The 22,281-nt window shown below is 42.6% G+C and overlaps 1 protein-coding gene across 1 annotated transcript; it reads left to right on the forward strand.

Annotated features, from left to right (window-relative positions):
- Positions 1-19,631, forward strand: LOC308460119 (integrin beta-1-like; the record flags this gene model as incomplete). The annotated part of the gene is made up of 7 exons (XM_080976106.1): positions 1-57; positions 7,468-7,608; positions 7,704-7,906; positions 9,212-9,450; positions 10,607-10,829; positions 16,826-16,918; positions 19,589-19,631. 7 exons carry the CDS (start codon positions 1-3, stop codon positions 19,614-19,616), a joined length of 984 nt encoding a protein of 327 aa, XP_080832232.1. The 3' UTR covers positions 19,617-19,631.
- Between the last annotated feature and the right edge of the window lie 2,650 nt (positions 19,632-22,281).

A 22,281-nucleotide genomic window follows, 5' to 3' on the forward strand; every position in this document is an offset into this window, starting at 1 on the left:
ATGGGGATGGCAGTAAGTCAGCACAGCACAAATGTGAAATGGGAGATGGGAGATCAGGTAAGCAGCCCTGCCCTACCAACTGTGGCTGATCCAGAATATAGGAAAACCCAAACAGGAAATTAGTCCAGGTAAAAATGGGGGAAGCAAACTTTTCTTCTCTCAGTGTGTGTTCCATTACATTACAGAGTTCTGTGAGATTATCCCCTTCATCATGCCTGCAGGTTGGCTGCTTCTATAAAGAGCTTTTTTTTCCTTGTGGAAATAGCCATACTATGAAGAGCTCTCTGAAGGGACAATGAAGTAGCCTACTGAATTTCACATGCTTGGTTAAAACGTACTTCGGCCATCAAGGAATTATTTGAACCCTGGCCACTTTTATTTTTATTTAGCTTATTTTAATTCCTGACATGCTAGTTTTAAAAATGTATTTTGTGACTGCAGACACATACCAACTTAACTGGGAATAATTGCCAAGTGGACTTACTTCTATATATAGGATTGCACAGCAAGTAACTGGTTGGCTTTACACCAAATTTGCAAGCCTTTGTGTTAGTCCATCAGGAAACAACTTCAAAGTGGTACCTCGGGTTACAAACGCTTCAGGTTACAAACTCCACTAACCCAGAAGTAGTACCTTGGGTTACAAACTTTGCCCCAGGATGAGAACAGAAATCATGCAGTGGCAGCGAGAGGCCCCATTAGTGAAAGCGCGCGTCAGGTTAAGAACGGTTTCTGGTTAAGAACGGACCTCCGGAACGAATTAAGTTCGTAACCCAAAGTACCACTGTAGTTGGTCCTAATAAATGTTTGCAGTATTTTATACCAGACATTATTTTGGCACCCTCTCTTTCCCATGCTTAACACTAGATGGCACACAATAGCTATGGTAGCTCTTTGACTCAGAAAGTCACAAATATCCAATCCTAGTGAGGATGTCTATGGGAAAGTTCTAAGCTATATTGATTTTAGAAATTCTTGTTTTTGAGCATGTTCGCTTACAACTCAACCTTTGGCCAGCCTTCACTGTCGAAAGTAATTTTCTAGAAAAATGGGTGATCTCAGACAATGAGAGTGAAAGGTGTCATTGAATTCTGTGGGATTCACTTTTGAGTAAACATGCATAGGTTTGTACGTTTAGTGTGCTGCAACAAAACAGCAAAAAGCTTTGCAGTATTTTACAGCATAATACATTTAGGAGAGTTTATGCTATAATACCAAAACCTTGAAGTTGGCTCAATAGCAGATTGGTAGCTAGTGGAAATCCCACAAGCAGAGTGTTATATGCTGGTGGTATTTTGCCTTCCCGTGCAACCTAGTCACTATGCTCTGCACTGTCTTGGCTTTTGTGATATGTTTGCATGTAATGTGTAGTTTGAGATTTTTTGTTTTTTTTTATCAGTGTAAGTTATTTGCATCAGGTATGCCCAGCCATTAATGTTTTCGTACCTTTAGAAGAACAGGCATCTTTAGAAATACAGCTTTAGAAATACACCTCTCTCCCGACATTTCCGGGTATGAATTCAATTATTTAATTATTTCCCAGTGCTGCACATATTTGCAGTTGTGAACAAGTTGATCTGCCTGTACATTCAGCTGTTTGAAACACAAATGATTGCATTCTGCTCTTCCTGTCCTGTGGTCAACAGACCAGATACTAAGCTTACCTTTGGCAAAAATTAGAGTTGGTGCACCAGTAATGCACACCTTTTAGACAGCATTCACACAGAAATGAGAAAATATGCATCAGCTAGACCATTCAAATAAAATAAAAATGCATTCAATTTCTCTCAATTTCACGACACTGCTCTATTAAAACTATACTGTTAATATTCATATTTAACCTTTTATTTAGCTCAAACAATGTGCTCAGTGAAAGTGCTGAAAGTACATAACAATTAAAATGACAAAGAGTCTGATATTTTTAATAGCGGCTGCTCTGAACAGTAGCATTGAGTGGCTCAATACTGCATTGATTTTGAATTCAATATGATGCTAACGTGTCTGGCACAATCTGAGCATTGTGTAAAAATGCTCCCACTGGTATAAATACCCCTTCCATGCACAATAACTAATGAGTATATGAAAGAGCTCTTTCAAGACAACATTAAGTCGTTCAAGGAGATACAAACCCAGCATTGAGTGAAGAGCGACAGTGCATTTGCTCTAATGCGGTATATGAATCACTTACTATCCTTGGCAATGTATCAAAGCCTTTAGATATATGATATGATCCTAGTGAAAGCCAATAAAATTCTCGAATCATCACACCTTGGAGAGAGTGTGGTTCTTTTTTTATTTTAAGTACTCCCTTCTGAAAGTTCCTTGTTGTTGCATTAATAAAAATGCACCAAAATGCAATTTAGTTGGATCATACTAAATTATGACTAAGTAAAAAATGAGTGGCAGGACAGCAACCATCACTGTCAGCTTTTAGTTGCCAGGCTAAGAGACATTCCTGTGTGTCCATGCTTCTGGTGAATTTGCACCATCTGCTTTGATTCTGGCTTCTCTAGTGGTGTTCATCTTTTAGCGGGATGGGATAGGGTTTCTGGGATATGCACTTTAAATATTTTGTTTATTGCAATTTGTTTTCTTTGTATCTGGTTTTTAATTGTATTTTTAGCCTTTTGTTTATTATTAAGTCGCTTTGAGACCTTTTAGTAGAAAGTTGCAAATTAACGCAGTTAATAAAATGCTAAGGCTAAACTTGAGTAAGCAGGAAGGGATGGGGTTGGCAGGAGAAGAAACTGAGGTTTGAGGTTGCAAGTTGCACAGGATTTGTGTTTTTTGTTCTCTGTGAATTGTTACATGAACTATACTGGAAATATCCTAATCATGCATTTTTTATTTTTTTAAAAAACTATTTCATATTTAGTGAATTGTAAAACTGCAGCCCTTATGTCATACCCACTTTCTGCGTGCTTGTACCCTATTGTTAACTTTGTTGTCACTTTCTTCTTACACTTGGAGGCACAGAGGTTCATTTTGCTGTCCTGGAGCAATATGTCAGCTTTAGGGCAAGCTCGTACAGCTTGTGGCAATTGGCCTTATGGGCCACATTGGGGGTGCCAAGCCAAATTAGGCACATGGGCTGGAGGTTGTCCACTGCTAATGTAAGCATTTGAGTATATGCAATCAACCAGCTCAAATTTATTGCCTAAAACCAGGGATGTTTTGCAGCCAGAACTCACTGGAAATCAGTTCTGGCCCCTCTCAAGTGAGCGCCAATGTCATTCTAAGAGACCGAGGGAGGTGTTCATGGTGAGCTCTGGCACCTCTTTTTCTAGAAAAATAGCACTGCCTAAAACTATAGGTCATCACAAGATAAAACAAAACAGGGTGGGGAGGGGATGGGGATGGGGGTAAATATAACAGAAGCCCTAAGTCATCACTGTGTAAAACAGTAAAGCATGGGGGAAAGATATAGTGCAACAAATGTGATGGGGGAAAATCAGGATTCAGCATAATTAATTTTAAAAATGGCTAAATTAAACCTCATAGCTGACTTTTCCAGTGGCATAAGTACTGAGTCCAGCTCAGTCAGTTATTTTCCTAGGTTTAAGTTTCCTTCAAAGCAATTTCTAATTTTAACTTGTAGGCAACAATTGGCCATAATGAAACTTATAAAAATAAGATGAAGATAATTGAGTCAAGTCAAGTTTCTTTAATAGTATCTTTTATACATTTGCATTGTAACCTTCGACTTTTGCCTAGGATTTTGCCATTAAATGTATATTAATATCCTTGTTTAAAAAGCAGGAAAGCTATCTTCTGACACATTGACCAATGGGTACCATTTCCCCCCCCCCCAAGAGATTGAGATTTTTCTGCTTCCAGCGCCTTGTGTCAATGAACTGTTAAACAGATAATGAGCTAGATCCTAACCTCATTTAAATCACAGTGACAGAAGAGTTGCTTGTATTCCTTGCGAATCTGCACTCAAGAATTGCTGAAGGCCTTAGCTGAAACCAAGAAGCAGGAGTGAACTCCTTCCTCAGACAGAACGGCCTGGTTTATATTTAAGTAAATATGAGGCAAGAGGACATCTTTACTGAGTTAAAATTCAAAATCTTGCTCCATAAACACATCATTTGTACATGACTTGAACTCCTTATCTAAGACAAGGTCTCACTGGCAGAAAAAAACGCTGCAAACTCAGAGCAGCTGCATCCCAAAAAGGTACCAGGACAACAAATGGCTGTAAGAAAGATAGCTTAAGAAAGTGAGCCAAGCCAACTTTTTATGTTATGTGATAACATCAAAAAAGTCCTAAAATGCCTTGGGCTTATGCTGATTCTAAGATGGTCATGAACTATTTTAAAATTTGTACTTAACAAAACATATGCTAAGCACCATGTGCTGGTTTAATGCAGAATTAAGGATAATATGTCCATAAAATGCTTCACCCAATATATTTACCTTGTTTCAAAGGCATATAAAGAATATGAAGTGGCAAGTACCTGTCTTCAGATATTTTCTCAACATATGAGGATCACAGTTTTTAAATGTTTGGCAGGTAGTCCAGTATTTTTAAATACTCTTTAAGTCACTTTGAGACATTTATGTAAAAAGCAAGGAAAAAATGTAATAAACAATTCTCCCAGATTACCGTATTTACTACTGCATTTTATGCAATATAGTTTATAATCAACAAGAAATGGTAGATAAGTAGCTACTTTCCTTTTGTGTGATGCTGTTAAACTGGAATAATGGAGATATAAACTGAAAGTAACACTATTACAGATATATGTCTACTGTATAAAAAGGCGAGGAGGACCTAATCATAACAAAATACTTTCATTGCAAAACCCTTGTTGCAGTAAATGGCTGAAGGGGGAGGTTTTTTTCCCCAATAAAGCCCAACTCTGTGTATTGTACCACCCTGAATATATCCCACAAGGAGAAGAGGTTGTATCAGGAGGAAGTATGTCTTAAATATTTCTTTACCATAGCTGCAAGCTATAATACTTGTTTCTCGCCTTCAGAACAGGCAGATTTAGCTAATTCCACGGCTTGACTTGAGTACTTGCTTTTTACCTATAATGGGACAATCACAAAATAAATCCCCTTGGATTATTGAGCCTTTAATAAGCTTTGGTTATTTGGGCATGGTAAAATAATTCATCCTCCCTCCCTCCCTACTTTTTCTCATTAAGAGTGTGTGTAAAGGATGAAGTGGAAATCCTAACCCACAGTGAAAATTATAGGAACATTCAGGGTGAATTTGGCCAAGAAATTGTTTTAAAGGGATCCTATGTCTAGAAGGTCTTGGAGGTTTTTTTCATGAGGAAAGCTTAAATGTGCTGAGAGGGGCAGAATCCATCATTTTTTACCACTACACTACACCATGTGTGTGGATTCCCCCCCCCCCCCGCGCAATACCCTAAGGCTAATAATGGGTTAAACTGGATCTTTTTTTTACCTCTATACATTTTCTCCTTAGAGGCATTCTGCAAGATGAGTTAGGCTGAGTTCTATAGTGAGTTTCCAAAGTCTCCCAGTAATCCACCCTCTGTTTTAACTGAACACTAATGGGTGGTACCAATGACTAAGTCTGCTTCCGTCAGATGGGAACTGAAATAGAGGACAAAACATGGGTTTCTCAGTGTTCCAATGGATACTGGATGTATAGAGTTAAAAATGAACTGTTTACTCTAAAAAGAGGATATCTTGTTGGTGACAGCTTCAGTTAAGAGACAACATGCTCAGATTCCACTTCTTTGATAGGTGGCTCTGCCCACTTGTCATAGTTGGCCTGTGAGGTGGAGAGAGATAAAGATATGGGCCAAAGAGGTTCCCCATCCCTCACCTAAGGGTACATTTGATCTCCAAAACACATTTTTTTCAAACACTGGTGGAATACAGCCAATCACTGGCCTCATTACAACCCCTGAACATTACACCACTACAGCTTGGACTCAGCATTGGACTGTCATTGGAAGTGCTCATTTTTTAATAATAATAATAATAATAATAATAATAATAAATTTTATTTATATCCCGCCCTCCCCAGCCAAAGCCGGGCTCAGGGCGGCTAACAACAATCAAATAATCAAACTATCAAAATACTCCAACATTCTAAAACATTTCATTATAAAAATTAATTAAAATCAAATTAATGGCAACCGTTAAGCAAAGTTCTGTGCAGGTTGCCAGAGGAGGGAGTCAGGCTGGGCCCTGACCAAAGGCCTGGTGGAACAACTCTGTCTTGCAGGCCTTGCGGAAAGATGTCAGGTCCCGCAGGGCCCTAGTCTCTTGTGACAGAGCGTTCCACCAGATTGGAGCCGCAGCTGAGAAAGCTCTGGCTCTAGTTGAGGCCAGCCTAACCTCTCTGAGGCCTGGGACCTTCAGGATGTTTTTATTTGCAGACCGTAGGTTCCTCTGTGGGGCATACCAGGAGAATAATTTAGAAAATTATTCATGTACTTTTTCTGATGAACTTTTCCTTTTAACCAAAATATTGCTTTTCATAACACTATTGCCAAGGACCTTGGTGAATGTCTGACGTGAATCTGATTTATAATTATTCTTCCAAGTTGTCAAATTTTTGAAATATTCTAGTGGAAATGATAATTCAGAACAGCTTTCTTCTTAGAAAATGCAGGACAGATTACCCAGGGGAGGGGAGAGACTTCATCAGGCAAGGCCTCCTTCCACCTGCCTAGCCCCACCTCCGGCCCTGAGTCTCCTCATAAGGAAGCTGTTCCTGGAGGAAGAACTGCAAGGGGAGAGACTTCATCAGGCAAGGCCTCCTTCCACCTGCCTTGCCCCACCCTCCGGCCCTGGGATTCTTCATAAGGAATCTATGCCTGGAGGAAGAACTGCAAGGGGGGAGACTTCATCAGGCAAGGCCTCTTTCCACCTGCCTTGCCCCACCCCCTGGTCCTGGGATTCTTCATAAGGAAGCTATGCCTGGAGGAAGAACTGTGAGGGAAGAAACATGAATTTTACTATCTAATGAGACCATTGAACCATAAAGTGAAAGCAATAAACAATGTCACACAATCAATCAGTAGCTGAACTGGGTTCCACACAGTAACAAAAACAAAACAAAAAAGAGCCACAAAAACAAAAATGCAAAATAAATAGCAAAAACAGACAAAACTCAGCATAACTCTCAAAACGTAAGTGTGGCACTCAAAATGGAGCACGTTCAGCTTCCGGAAAAAGTTCACAAACAGGAACACTTACTTCCGAGTTTGCAGTGTTTGGGTTCCAAGTTGTTTGAGTACCAAGGTGTTTGAGAACCAGGGTACCACTGTAGTCCCTTCAGAAATGCACGTTTTAAAAGGAGTAGATAGAATCTGTTGAACATCTATCTCTTGCAAGAGAGTATTTTCCAAGTGTTTTTAAGGAACTGTTTGGACAATCTGGGAGACCACAGAGTAGAAAAACCTGTGGCTTTCCAGATGAAGTTGGGCTGCATGTTCCATTATCCTTCACTAAACTACTTGACTTTTGTGTTAGTCATTGTCTTCAGAAGTCATTCTGGAAAACAACAAACTACCAAAAGAAGTCACAATTGAATATAAAACTTTCTGCAAGAATGGAGTGAATGGTACAGGAGATGAAGGAAGAAAGTGCTCCAACATTTCAATTGGAGATGAGGTAACTTTCTGCATTCTGGAATCGGTGTGCTATTGCTTCACCCCCTCTAATCAGTGTCAAACAATTTACCTATGTACTCTTTATTTTGCTTACAGGTTAGCTTTGAGATTAAAGTAACAGCCAACCAGTGTCCAGAAAAAGGGCAGGGTGAAACCATTAAAATCAAGCCACTAGGTTTCACTGAAGAGGTAGAAATTAATCTGGAGTTCATCTGTGAATGTGAATGTCACAAGGACGGAATTCCAGACAGCCCTATTTGCTCCCATGGAAGTGGAACATTTGAGTGTGGTGCCTGCAGGTAGATAAATATTAATGTTTTTTCTCTCCCTCAGATAAATCTGCTAGGAAATAAAATATCCCTTGACTGTAAATGGCCCCCAAAAATATCCCAGACTAGAAACAAATTTAGTTGGAAGACCTTTCCCTGATTCTTCTTGGGTGGAATCAGCGCTGAAGGGAATGTGCTGTCCACCAGCTCAGGAGAACCTCCATGTATTCCTCACATGCTTCAGGATTGAGTCTTGACACTGAAAATAGATGCTTTGGAGAACTCATGAGAGTCCCTATTCTCTGCCACTCCCCTTTTCCTCCTACTTTAAATGGCCCTTCACTCATTTTTTTCATTCATCATTTCTATCCACCACCTGCCTCTCTTTCTCCAAACCTCAACTTTCTCCCAATTCCTACCACATACCTCATTTTCCTTCTCATTTTCCCGTCTCCTGCTATTTCTGCACTGCCTCTTGTTTCTTTCTTAGCCTCTTTCCTTCCTGTGCCACATAATCCTTACACAAAGAGAAGTTGTGTGTCCTTTCTCCTCATATAGGAAAAAATGTATGAATAAAGGGAAGGGAACCCAAGTCAGCTCCTTAAGCAAGCATGAAATTTGTATTTTAATGCTGGGCCTTCAGGTACCTTCAGTCATATCATACTGGCCCCTCCTGCCTTCCTTTCCCCCATGAACACCGGCAGCTTATTCCTACGAGGATCTTTAAATTCCCATGTATTTCTAAAAATAATTTTGACCACACTGTTTTTTTGTTTCGTTTTCGTTTTTGAAAAAGCTAGGTACTTTATGGGTGTGTGTTTTTATCTGTTTGAGTCCTGTGGGAAATAAAGTGGGTAGTAAACAAATATATAACTATTATTATTATTATTATTATTTATTATTATTATTATTAAAGTGGTGAATATTAATACTGTTGCAGGCTAATTGGGCCTGTTCTTAAGTGCAATTGTAGCAGACCATTCTTCAAGACCTTTCTAGCACAGAAAAATGAATGTCTGGTGTGTCAAGCAGGCATGTGCCTCATTTCACCTTTGGAATAAATTAGCATTTATATTATTTTTACAGCAATTAGTAGCAGCTGCTATATTAATGAACTTTGTAGAAGAGTCATTCAGCAGCTTCCCCAAACTGCTGCTCTTGAGTTTCGGAACATCTGCCTCTAGGATGAATCATGCTCTCGTGAAAGAGACTGTTTCCTGTATCTATGCACCAGTATCTCATCCCACCCCCTTCTCAATATGTATATGAGGGGAAAGAAAGTTTTGCATTGATTTTAGTTAACAGTTTAGTAATGAGAACCATTTTCTGTTTTAGGTGTAAACCAGGACGTATTGGAAAGCTCTGTGAATGCAGAAAGGATGAAGTAAACAGTGAAGATATATCAAGCACCTGTAGACGAGCAAACAGTTCAGAAATATGTAGTAACAATGGAGAATGTATTTGTGGACAGTGTGTGTGCAGGAAGAGAGAGAATGCAAATGAGATCTACTCTGGCCAGTTTTGCGAATGTGATAACTTCAACTGTGATCGATCTGATGGCTTGCTTTGTGGAGGTAATGAACTGACCCTTTTAAACTTTAAGGATTCAGAAGTTCCTCTGGAGGAAGGGGAATGCTTGGATGCAGTCCTGTACTTATTTCTAAGCATGAGAGCCTAACATTTGGGAGGAGATCTTCTTGGCTTGCGATGCTCTGCTGTGCAACACAGTACACAGTAATACTATTAGTAAAAGGAGAGAGGCTTTTTCTGAAGAGAATCATACACTGTAGCCCATATTATATGCCTTCACAAGACTTTAATTTATAAATTTACGAGAGACATCAAGTAAAAGGCAGGGGTTATGTGGTCTAGAGTTCAACCACCAGATCTGGTCCTATCTTACCCAGGCCAAGTTGTTCAGCTGCAGCTCCTCTATCTACAGTGTGTACTTCCTTTGGCCCTTTTTGTTGGTTTCTGTTATTTCCTACTCCTTTTTTCTGAATCATTCCTTTTTGCCTTAACAAACAAACAAACAAACCTTTTATTCTCCACTTTTGCTTTTCCTCTTATTTTCTGACTCATGGGGCCAACTGGGAAATAAGTAATCACTGAGCCTACAACTAAGTATTGTCAAAGACCCTAAAGCAAAGACCCTATACAGCTGCTCTGGCCGCCACAGGGACTTCCAGTGCCCACAATGTCTCCAGTTCTTGTGATCTAGAGGCAGTGCATGCTGGCCCTTGCTGTGGTGGGAGCCATTCAGTGGGAGTGCAACTTGAGAGATTACAGAGAGAGCCAAAACTGTCCACTTTGGACAGTACAGGTTAGGAAGATTATATGGGGAGGAACCTGCCAAACACCATTAATCCCTTACCTTTGTGCCAACTTTTGACACCATTTTGAACTCATAGCAGTTCTCCACCAATTTCATAGAAATTTGTAGGGCTACAATGTGGACCTCATATCCTGCGGACAGGACACCATTGTCTCTATAGAGTTGGCCTTTGGAGATTAGTGCTACAGCATGTCCTCTCCTTGGAACTGTGGAAGAGACTTGCAGTACGGGATCTTGTGGTTGAAATAGAAGTCACATGATCTATTCCTTTACCTGGGTGGTAGGAAATACAATCAACTTTGAATGCTTCTGTCAAATTAAATCAGATTATGGCAGTTGTTGATGTTCAATTTCATGTGCTTTATAGAAACTAAATACCTATCTTTTTATTGCAGGACATGGTGAATGTAAATGTGGTGAGTGTGAATGCACAGAAAATTACACAGGCTCTGCTTGTGATTGCTACATGGATACCGCCCCATGTGAAGCTGGAAATGGGCAAATCTGTAATGGCAGAGGAATCTGCAAGTGTGGAGTCTGTAACTGCACAGATCCCAAATTTACGGGGCCAACATGTGAATTGTGCCCAACCTGCCTTGGATTTTTTGCAGAGAGCAAGTAAGGCTTTTGGATTTTTAAATAATAAAATAATTTCCTGCTGGGATATTTGCAAATTGCTCCAGGGGAATTTTTGTGTTCCCCTTTGTACAAGGAGCTGTTGCTTGTGGCCCATGCTTTTGCTTTGATTTCTCTCTCTCTCCCTCCCCCCCCCCAACAAAATTCTGAAAAAAATATTGGTAATTAGTGTTTTATTATATTGGTTTTCTTGTTGTAAACTGCCTTGGGTTTTTTTTCTTGGGTGTGTTTAAACTGAAGTGTGTAACTTTTCAGTTTAAAAAATAAATAGTACCTGCACTTGCAGATACCATTTAAAGCCAACTAGTATATCTTAAGGGGATGTGGGTAGCGCTGTGGGTTAAACCACAGAGCCTAGGACTTTCTGATCAGAAGGTTGGTGGTTCGAATCCCCGTGACTGGGTGAGCTCCCGTTGTTCGGTCCCTGCTTCTGCCAACCTAGCAGTTCGAAAGCACGTCAAAGTGCAAGTAGATGAATAGGTACTGCTCCCGCGGGAAGGTAAACGGTGTTTCCGTGCGCTGCTCTGGTTCGCCAGAAGCGGCTTAGTCATGCTGGCCACATGACCCGGAAGCTGTACACCGGCTCCCTCAGCCAATAAAGCAAGTTGAGTGCCGCAACCCCAGAGTCAGTCATGACTGGACCTACTGGTCAGGGGTCCCTTTACCTTTACCTTTTTAGTATATCTTAAATCTGTGCAAAAACTGCACTTGAGTGCATCCAGTTATTTCACAGCATTGTAGTTCAGTTGCTGAATACCTATTACTAGAATGTATTAGCATCTCATTTTAAATATGCTAAATTGATTGAAATTGATGGAGCCCGCGCTCGCGCGGTTTCAAACACCAGTGAGCTCAGGAAGAAGGAGGGAAGGGACTGGAAAACAGCCAAGAAGTGTTTCGTCTGTCAGTGCCCTGGACATTTCGCGAAGGTCTGTCCCCAGAGAAAAGCCTGGCAAGGCATGATGGGGGCAGCAAGCCAAGAGGGAGAGGGAGAGAAGGCCTTTGAAAGGTTAAAGAAGGCGTTCGCCTCTGAGGAGCAGCTCCTGCACGTGGATCCGGGGAAGCCACTGAGAGTGGAGACGGACCTTCAGATCGGGCCATCAGAGCAGTACTGCTGCAACAAGGGTCAGGGGAGGACTGGAGACCTTGTGCATTTTTCTCCAGGAAACTGAGCAAGCCAGAGCAAAATTACACTGTTTATGACAAAGAATTGCTGGACATTTACGTGGCCTTTCGGCAGTGGAGACACTTTTTGATTGGGGCATGGCACCAGATCCAGGCCCGAACGGGCCACAAGAACCTGGAATACTGGTGGACAGCGCGCATGCTTAACCAGTGACAGGTCAGATGGTTGCAGATGTTCTCACAGTATCACTTTGAAATACAATACGTACCTGGGGGGGGGGGATGTGAGGGCGGACGCACTTTCCAGGAAACCTGAGTACATGGAAGGGGAAGGACCTCCTGTGGCCAGGCACGTGTTCCCAGAAGACCGCTGGTTGTGTGGGGGAGCACTGGTAGGGGAGCAAGAACTGGTTGGGCTGACCAGACACGATGAGTTTGCTCAGACTAAAATCAGGGAGCTCAGAGATGGAAAGGGGGGAAATGGGGGGGGGGTTGAGGAAAAAGGAGGGCTCCTGTACGACAAAGGGGCACTGTATGCGCCGGGAGAGACATTGAGGGCCAAGATACTTAAGCAGCTCCATGACAACCCAACAGCCGGGCATTTTGGGCAGCATAAGACCATATTACTAGTCACCAGACAGTTCTGATGGCCCAAGGTAAGGGAGGATGTATGAGAATATGTCCGGGGGGTGCGACAGGTGCCAGAGGGCCAAAGGGGAAAGAACCGCACCAGCGGGGTTACTGGAACCCTTACCAACACCAGAGAGGCCCTGGGAGGTGGTGTCCATTGATTTTATGACAGATCTGCCCAAGTCAAGGGGGAAAACAGCGGTGATGGTGGTGGTCGATCTACTGACCAAAATGTGCCATTTCGTGGCCTGCTCTCATGCGGTGTCAGCAGAGGAGACAGCCAGGTTGTTTGTGGACCACATTTTTAGGCTGCATGGGACTCCATGGAGGGTTGTATCCAATCGAGGAAGACAATTTACTTCGCGGTTCTGGCGGAAACTCATGAGCTTGCTGCAAGTAGAGTTGAGCTTCTCGACGGCAAGGCACCCAGAAACCAGTGGCCAGGCCGAAAGGGCGAATGGAATACTACAGCAGTACCTACGCTGTTATGTCAGTGAGAGGCAGAACGATTGGGTAGAGAAATTGGCGCTAGCTGAATTTGTGTACAACAACGCTGAACATGTGTCCACGGGAACAAGCCCCTTCATGGCCAATTACAGGTGTCACCCCAGGGCCTTCCCAGGGCGTGGAGAGGAGGAATGGAGTGTGACAGCAGTGGAGCAATTTGCAGAAGAAATGGAGGCCTTGCACCAACAACTCCAGCTAAACTTGGAAAGGGCTAAAGAAGTCTACAAATGGCAGGCAGACAGGCACCGCAGGCCGGGGGAGGTCATACAGGTGGGAGACAGGGTATGGTTGTCGTCCCAGGGTTTGCCCCTAAAGGGAGGTTGCAAAAAGTTGCAGCCTAGACGGCTGGGGCCCTTTGAGGTAATACAGCAGGTTAATCCAGTGGCCTTCAGGCTGAAATTGCCGGACAGCATGAGGATACATCCGGTGTTCCATAGGTCCCTGTTTTTGCATCACAGGGAGGGGTGGGGCTTCCCGGGGAGGGAGGGAGGGAGGGAGGGGTGACTACCCATCCACGGGCAGAGGAAAGGGAACACTAATGAAGCAAAGGAAATACTCAATTCTAGGTGGAGAGGGCACCAGGTGGAGTACTTGGTGGCCTGGGAGGGAGAACGCAGATCCGAAAACACGTGGGTTCCCACAGAATCCATCACAGAGGGTTATCTGGTGGAAGAATTCCATGGTTTGTTCCCGCATAAGCCTAAACCAATAGCTAGGTTCCGGGAGGAGGAGTTCGGACCCACGGACGACGAAGGGGACTTTGTAGGTTTCCCTGCCTCAGAAGAGAAGGGCGGGGAGGTGTCCGAGGGAGAAGAATCAGACTGGGAGGTTCAACCAGCGGGAAGGGACCTGAGAGGATGGGAAGCAGCTTTTGAATCCACGGAAGGTGATGACGGTTCTTTCCGGGGTTTTCCTACATCGCCGGCCCACGATATAGAGGAGGAGACGTTCAAAGACCTCACCAGTGGGGAGGGGGGTCTTGAGGAGGGGGTGGTGGAAGTCAGGGAACTGCCATTGGCTCTGGGGGGAGAGGGGAAAAGCCGGATGGATTACAGAGAGCCCCCAAAGATCGTGGGAAGCAGCTCCTCCTCAGCGGAGGAGAGTAACCACACCTCCAGTGGAGAGGAGCTTCAGGGCTCGGAGGAGGCGAGGCGGTGCCAGGACACCTTGCTTGGGCAAAGCGGGGAGGAGAGAGGTCCTCCGTTACCCACGCCCTCCTTGCGCAGTAAGCTTCCGCACCGAGAGGGGAGGCGCAGACTGGGCGTCAAGAAACTACTCTGCTGGGGAAGGTTTAAGGACCGGCCACTCACGGATTCTGCCAGTGAATGAGCCAGCCACGGGAGAGTGGCGCTCTGTGAGGATGTTTCACCCCTCCCATTGCAAGAATCTGCTGACAATGTTTCAGAAAGGAGGGGGCGGATTTTGCTCATTGCTTCTTCCGCTCCAGCCTGACTTCCAAGGGAGTCTGAGTGTTATCTGTATATAGATAAGGTGACTGCTCAAGCAGCTGTAACACTCATGCAGTCCAGCGTCTCCGATTGGTCTTTAGTTTTGCAGTAGCTGTAGAGAATAAAAGAAGTTATACTTCAGAACTGTCATTCATGTGGTTCATACTCTGCTGTGCTCCGCTGACTTTTGGAACTGAGTTTGGTGCTCACAGCTCTGAGTTGTGAGTCCACAGCACTTAGACTGCAGTCTCTGGAAGTGCTTTCCCAACTTGCCTGGCCCAGTCGGGGCTGAAGAGGTTGAGCCCAGTCGTTGGCACTGGCTCAAAGGCGAAGCTGACACTCTGGACAGATAAAGTTTATTTTGGTATCCAAAGCAAGGCTTCACAGCTGAGCAGGGAGGCATTTGCCTGCTTGCTCTCGAGCAACCCCTTGGAACCCTAACAGGTACCATTCCCCCCCCCCAAGAGATTGAGATTTTTCTGCCTCCAACACCTTGTGTTGTTAAACAGTTAAACAGAACTGTTAAACAGATAATGAGCTATAGGCTAACCTCATTTAAATCACAGTGACAGAAGAGTTGCTTGTATTCCTTGTGAATCTGCACTCAAGAATTGCTGAAGGCCTTAGCCGAAACCAAGAAGCAGGAGTGAACTCCTTCCTCAGACAGAATGGCCTGGTTTATATTTAAGTAAATTATACATATGAGGCAAGAGGACATCTTTACTGAGTTAAAATTCAAAATCTTGCTCCATAAACACATCATTTGTACATGACTTGAACTCCTTATCTAAGACAAGGTCTCACTGGCAGAAAAAAATGCTGCAAACTCAGAGCAGCTGCATCCCAAAAATGTACCTGGACAACAAATGGCTATAGAAAGATAGCTTAAGAAAGTGAGCCAAGCCAACTGCATGCTGTGGGTGAAGGCAAATAAGTAAAGGACAAATGTTTAAGAAATAACTTGTGAATATTATGATTTATAGTGGACCAAATGAGTGCATAAGAGATTTTGCTAGCATGAGATTCACAGAAAAAGAATGGTTTCTTAGCAATCAAATCATGTCAGATGAATGAAAAAAACTCATATTACAAATATAGTGGAAGAAAGCAGTACAAAAGCTTCAATGAAGAATAATTTGATTCAGGAAGTGCATTTGTGATAAAGGCTACAGAATTTAAACCTTGCAACATTAATCAGATTTAACGTCAATAAATGTAGTGTCTCAGATAAAGGACTGCAAAGAATTACTGTACGTATGGCACTGTAATAAATTGAACAGAATATAGAATCGTCTGTTGGAGACCTACAAAAGTTGGCTGTTCTTTCATGACACTATAATTGTCTCTTCATGTACTATTTTGTGCATATGTGTGGGTGATGTTCATACAGCAGGCAGCAGCAGAAGTCTACTTTTAAAAATCACATTAGCCAATGTAGGTAGTTTAGTCCAGTATCAGACACAGAGTGCTTTTTAAGTGGCATGGGATAACAGCCTTAGTTTGTAATCCTAAACATACTAATTTAGAAGTAATAAAGGTACAAAATTCCAAGTAAGCAATTCTTATCTAAACCCATCCTGATGTCTATGTCAAAAAGCCGACAGCACCTCAGAGCTGCATTGTTCTGTAACATCCATATTAAGAGGTATACAGGCTGCAGTCTAACACATTAATGTGGACACATATGCTCCCTCACACAGCTGGTTGTTTTGGTACATCCACATTAAGAGAATCACAATTTCTCATAATACTGTGCATATTTTACTGCACACGGTTCTGATGCATTCCAAGATGTGACCTTATAAACAGCAAGTATCAATTGCCTATGGCTTGTAAGTGCATTATAAGGCTCTAGAATCATTCCATTTGCATGAGGAATTCAGTCATTCAAAGACAGTGGTACCTCGGGTTAAGTACTTAATTCGTTCTGGAGGTCCGTTCTTAACCTGAAACTGTTCTTAACCTGAGGTACCACTTTAGCTAATGGGGCCTCCTGCTGCTGCTGCGCCGCCGGAGCAGGATTTCTGTTCTCATCCTGAAGCAAAGTTCTTAACCCGAGGTACTATTTCGGGGTTAGCGGAGTCTGTAACCTGAAGCGTCTGTAACCTGAAGCATATGTAACCCAAGTCTTGTAGGCAATATGCATGTGCTTGAATGTACCAGAGGTTTCATGTGACCAGTCTTAGAATTCAGATTCTGCACTTCCCATTAGCATTCAGCTAAGCAAAAGATCCACAAGAGACCCTGTCACCTCTCATTTTCACACAGGGTCGCCATGACATCAGAGCAAATGAGCCAATGGCCTCACCAGAATCAGCAGAAAAGTCAAGAGGTCAAGAGAGAGACTGCAAGAGCGAAAAGGTCAGAGAATAAAAAGGGGAAGCTCAACAGCACTCACAGAAAGTATTACAAAGGAGCCAAAAAGTTATTTTTGGAGTTTCAAAATTCCGTCTCAGGCAAAAGTATATTCCCTTTAGATTCCCTTGGGGTGGGGGGGATAGTAACAACAATTCAGTAAACACACAAATTGGCTGACTATAAGCCTTGAGGTCCGAGGTCATTTCCAGTTTCCCAGAAGAAAAAGAATGTCAAACATATGGGGCCTTTGTCTTTGGAAGCCTCCTGGATACTTCTGTCATTAAATCAAAGAGAAAAGGAGACGGCAGCCAGCTCCTCAGTCAGTAGGAATCAGGCCAAATCTAGAGGAATTCTAAGGATTTTTTTTCTTTAAATGGGCTTCCACATTTAAGCTGCTCCCCAGCCCCTCCTGCCTGCCTGATTGATTTCTCTCTCTCACTTAGACTAAATCATGGTTGATTTTGCGTTGCACTTTAAGTGGAGAAAAATTGGAAGTAGCTGTGTTGGTCCATTGAGGGAATGGGGAATCCTTAGTAACAGTAGTGTGGTGCTGTTGGAATCAACTGAAAGGTCACAAAGAAGTGAGCAAGCTTCCAGATTTGTCAGCCGTCGCCAGGAGGCTGGATCCTAATCATAAACGGGGCGGGTGCTGCTGCCGCCACTGAGCAAGACCAAAATAAAAAGGCCTCATCTGCAGGAGAGTTTCAAAGCACAAACTCCAACTGCACAAACTCCCTATCAGACACCTCACACTAAAAAAATAAAGGCAGGACAAACACAAAGCGTCCTTTGTTCCTTGCTTATCCCCTGTAACAGTGGCAGTTTCTCCATAGGAGCCTCTAGTTCTTATCTCATTTCTGAATCTCACTTTGTTCAATAACCAACAGGTGCAAAACCAGGAATACTTTAAGGGTATTTACAAGGATGCTACGCCCTCTTACCATGTCCCTGGGCAGGTGTGGATACAAACACACCCATTGCCCAGGCTGCTGTTTTCAAATGGACATACCGTGGGGTAATGCAGAATCAATCGGCAATGAGTTGTTATGTTCCCAAGAAGTCCTTTTCCACAGGGGGTGGGGATATTCAATAGAACTAGATTGTACGTGGACTATATAGGGGGTGGGACACACCAAGTATTCTGTCCCCAATGATTTTAAAATAAAACATAGCCTAATTTCTTATGAGGGATTTCTAAAAAAACAAAGTTTGCTTTAACCAAAGTCTGGATAAGAAATGCCCAGTGTGGCAGGGCTAAACTTAGAGAGGGCTATTCTGAGAGAAAAATGACCTGTAAAGGAAGAGATAAGCTCCTCTCCCCACACTCCTCAACTTCCGATCTAGATTGCAGTTCTGCACAGCTGCTTTTGGTTAAAAACAATGTCACTTGAAGAAAACAAGTTGATCCTGAGGGAGAAAGAAGTAGACTGACGGCCCAGAGTCACCCAGAGGCTAGGCAGGGATTCGTACTGGGCCTTGTACTTCCTAACTCTGCATCTTTTCCATTTGTTTCATTTGGCCAGTCCTACGCTTATATCGGATTCCATGTGCTGTTGTTCCTCATAAATGTACATTTTTTATTTTAAAAAAAACATCAGTAGCTATTTAAAAGCCAGAAAGGAATCCGTGAAAGGAATTCTAAGGCAGCATTTAGTAGTAAAGCAGCTGAGAGTATGTAGCAAAGACATCGCGTACCAGTGTGATGTTAAGTGTTGGACAGGGTGCTGGGAGACTAGGGTTCAAATCCGCACTCAGCCATGAATATCACTGGGTGACGTTGGTCCAGTCACTATCTCTCAGCCTAACCTACCTCACAGGGTTGTCGCAGGGATTAAATGAGGTGGGAGAGAACCATGTGCACCATTTTGCACTCCTTGGAGAAAAAGCGGGGATATACATGCAATAAATAAATAAATAACACCCCACACACACACATTGCAAGTGCAAAGTTTTCTTTACACATCAATGAGAGCTGTGAAGCCCCCTGTACCTGTGGTGCTCCTTAGCTTGATTGCAGCCAATAATGCCTTTTAAAAATTGTATTGTTTCTTTCCTTTATCGGTTTTATTGCTGTGAAATTTCTCCCCCCAATTTCTTAGCGTTTCATAAAGACAATTAACAATGTTTCCCTTCATACGCTTTTATTTCCATGCATATCATATTAATTTTACATTTAGCAATGGCACTGTACTAAAACATGCAGATAACAAATTTATGCAGATTATGATAATGTCAGCAGTTTTTGCTGTGGAGTATCACGTACAAATTAGCACTGATTGTCTACCTTTCACCAATCAGGTAAAGAATTTAAAAGGGGAGTGGGGGAAACAGCCCTTATATTCATTCTTGGAAAATTGATCAGTTCTTTTCTATGCCCCTTTGCCATCTTGGCTGCAAGTCCTGGAAGACCTGCTCTGTGCCTTGCAGGCCTTTTCCCACCTGGCCTGGGAGGTTGGGGCACTGACTGACTCCAGCTACGGAAGCTGAAGCTGCTGAACAGATTCTGGGGCTAGGGTACTGTTTAGGGGGTTTTGTTGTGGGGGAGGGATTGCTGTTCAGTTTTTTGTCTCTTTATTTTAGATCTCGTTGTGATTTATGTGGAAATTGTTCAGTTTGGTTGTGTATTTTTTAATGTTTTCTTTATTATTTATGACTATTTTTGTTATGTTTTAGTTTATGTGCATATGGTTCTGGAATTTAATCAGAAGGAGTCAGAGACAAGCAAAAAGAAAGCAGTCCTAAGTACATTGGCTGAAAATAAGTACATTGAACTCAATGGGACTTCCTTTCATGTTTGCACATTTAGAACTGAGCTGTACAAATCCAAGAAATATGCTAATGAAGGAGAGAATGTACCAAGTATTGGAGACTATAAATGGCATATGCAATCATAAGGGGATAGGAATCCCCAGACTAGGGATCCAGCAGTTTAGAACGATTTCCACAGTGTTCTTCGCCACCCATGTGATTCCTACATTGCAGGGGTTGGACTAGATGATGCTCGGAGTTCCCTCCAACTCTTTAATTCTTTGATTCTATGAAATGTACAGCTGTTGCTCGTCTGTTTCCAAGACCCCGAAAAACTTTCCTAAAGGACTGGTTGTGCTGCTGTTTTCACAGTACTCAAACTACATTGTTTTGTAGTTGTGAATCGGGAAATGCTATTTCCCTTCTCTCCACGGCTACTGTGAATGCTGCATTGAATGTGGCTTTATGACTTCCGCACTCATCCATGTGCTAAAACATGCATCATGTGATGCTAATTCCTTCCACGCATGTGTGTTATTGTGTGAACTTTTTTAAAGCAAGTTTTCCACATTGTATCACTCATGAATGAGAGCACTCCTACAGCTTTTTTTAAAAGGTCGAAAACTAGCAAGGTTGCCCACTCCCAACACAGGAATGCTTTATGTTTTTGTTTTTTTAAAATGTAATTGTTAAAACTGGCTACATGTTTTCCCCTCTCCAGTGCTTGCCCAGGCTCACAATCCCTCCATGTTTTTATATAACAGGGTGAAACAGAAGTTGATCTATTTCCTCTGGAGCGAAGCTATTCCATTAACTGTACAAAGTGATAGGATCAATCAGCTCTAGAATGTATTTGCCACAAGGACAAAAATGCAGGATTTTAAATCATTGGGACTTAACAGGGAAATTTGGGCCAACTACCAAAGGCAGAGGAAACCTTAAAATTATCAGACTGTGGAACACATTCAAGAGAAATGATGTGTCTCATCTGTTGGGTCATTTAGAACAAAGCCCTGGAGAGAGTCTTCTCTGTGCAATAATCCTGCTCTGGCAAACGTATGGAAAAGATGACCTAATGCTCAGGATTCAAAGTACCATAGAGAGAAATGAATTATGCTGTATTATTGCAAAGCACTCAAGACGTCTGTTGCATTCTGCCCAGGGATGGAAAAATTATGTGCTGTATAAATGCTTACCATTTAAGGCTGCAATCTCAAGCTGCATACTCTGAAACTGTTCTGCTGCCTTCTGTAGAACTGCTCTTGAGTTAGTGATTTGAGGTTGTCCCATTAAGCCTAAATCTCACTACCTGGCTTTTCTAGAGAACTGGAAAGAGTCTTTCCCCTATGTAACCTGTAATATCAATGCCAGGATTATTCAGAGCAACAGAATTGAAGGAGTTACAGCCTGATATTATGGACAACAGTCTGACGGCACTGTTGTTGTTGTTGTTTAGTCGTTTAGTCGTGTCTGACTCTTCGTGACCCCATGGACCAAAGCACGCCAGGGATTCCTGTCTTTCACTGCCTCCCGCAGTTTGGTCAAACTCTGACGGCACTACTTCTGCTAAAACAGTATCCTGGGCAATGCAGCTCAAGTTGGAAAAAACTTCATGTTCAAGAGTAGTAAACCTTTGACTCTGACAGAGGCATCAGTTTGGGCACTGTTGCAGATATATTACTGGTCCAGTGAACCAGTGCACCTGGACCAGCAATTTAATGGTCTTATGTTCCTAAACAGGTCCAATGGAAAATGTAAACGTTTACATGACTGGACAAACTCCACCACTGCTGATAATTTTTTGCCCGTGGATTTGTGAATGAGTGCTGCAAATGCCTCAGTGTAATGGTTTATAGCAGAGGTACCCAATCTTTTTGGGCCCAGGGGCCCAGTGGGAAATTTAAAGAGCTATTGAGGGCACCACAAGATGCCTATTTCACAAAAGAAAAACTGGTGACGCTCAGAGCTGCTTCCTAACAGACAAAACACCAACACACCCATCCAAAAAATACAACCCCAATCAAACAACAAGAATGTAAAAAATCCTCAGTTTTAAAAATAAAAAATTGGACCTTAGTGGCTTCCAAGGAGCATATCTGAGTGTGTTGTGGTGCTTGCAGGCACCACATTGTGGGCCCCAGGCTGATAGCAATTTCCCTTGACCTTTTTGTGTCTTAATTTTAGCACATACATAAGGCTTATTACAAAACTTAAATAAAAAGAAAATGAATTATGGTACTACTGGAGCAGCCCACCTTAGGTAAAACCCTGTTGTGGGTCACATGACCCACCAGTTGAAGCAAAATGGTTCAGGTGGTTGGTATGTTGTATTTACTGCCATTGTATCACCATGCTGTGTTCAAAATCCAACTAAAGCTTAGGCAAGTATAGATTAGGGCAGTGGCTGTCCATTTGGTCTTTGTAAAACCACAGTGTGGCGTCAGAGCATGCTGGCTGACTGAAGGTATAGCTGTGGACAGTTATACACCACAGCTGTCAAGCCAGCTGTCACAACGAAAGTCCCCTTTGCTTCATATTTTTTCTTTCCTTCAAAATATGTGCGTTGCTTACTTTCAGGGAGAAAATATTTCAATGTAATACCTTTAGCTGTTCTTATC

This window comes from Podarcis pityusensis (assembly GCF_964106645.2).
Source record: "Podarcis pityusensis genome assembly, chromosome: 12".
Taxonomy (NCBI): Eukaryota; Metazoa; Chordata; class Lepidosauria; order Squamata; family Lacertidae; genus Podarcis; species Podarcis pityusensis.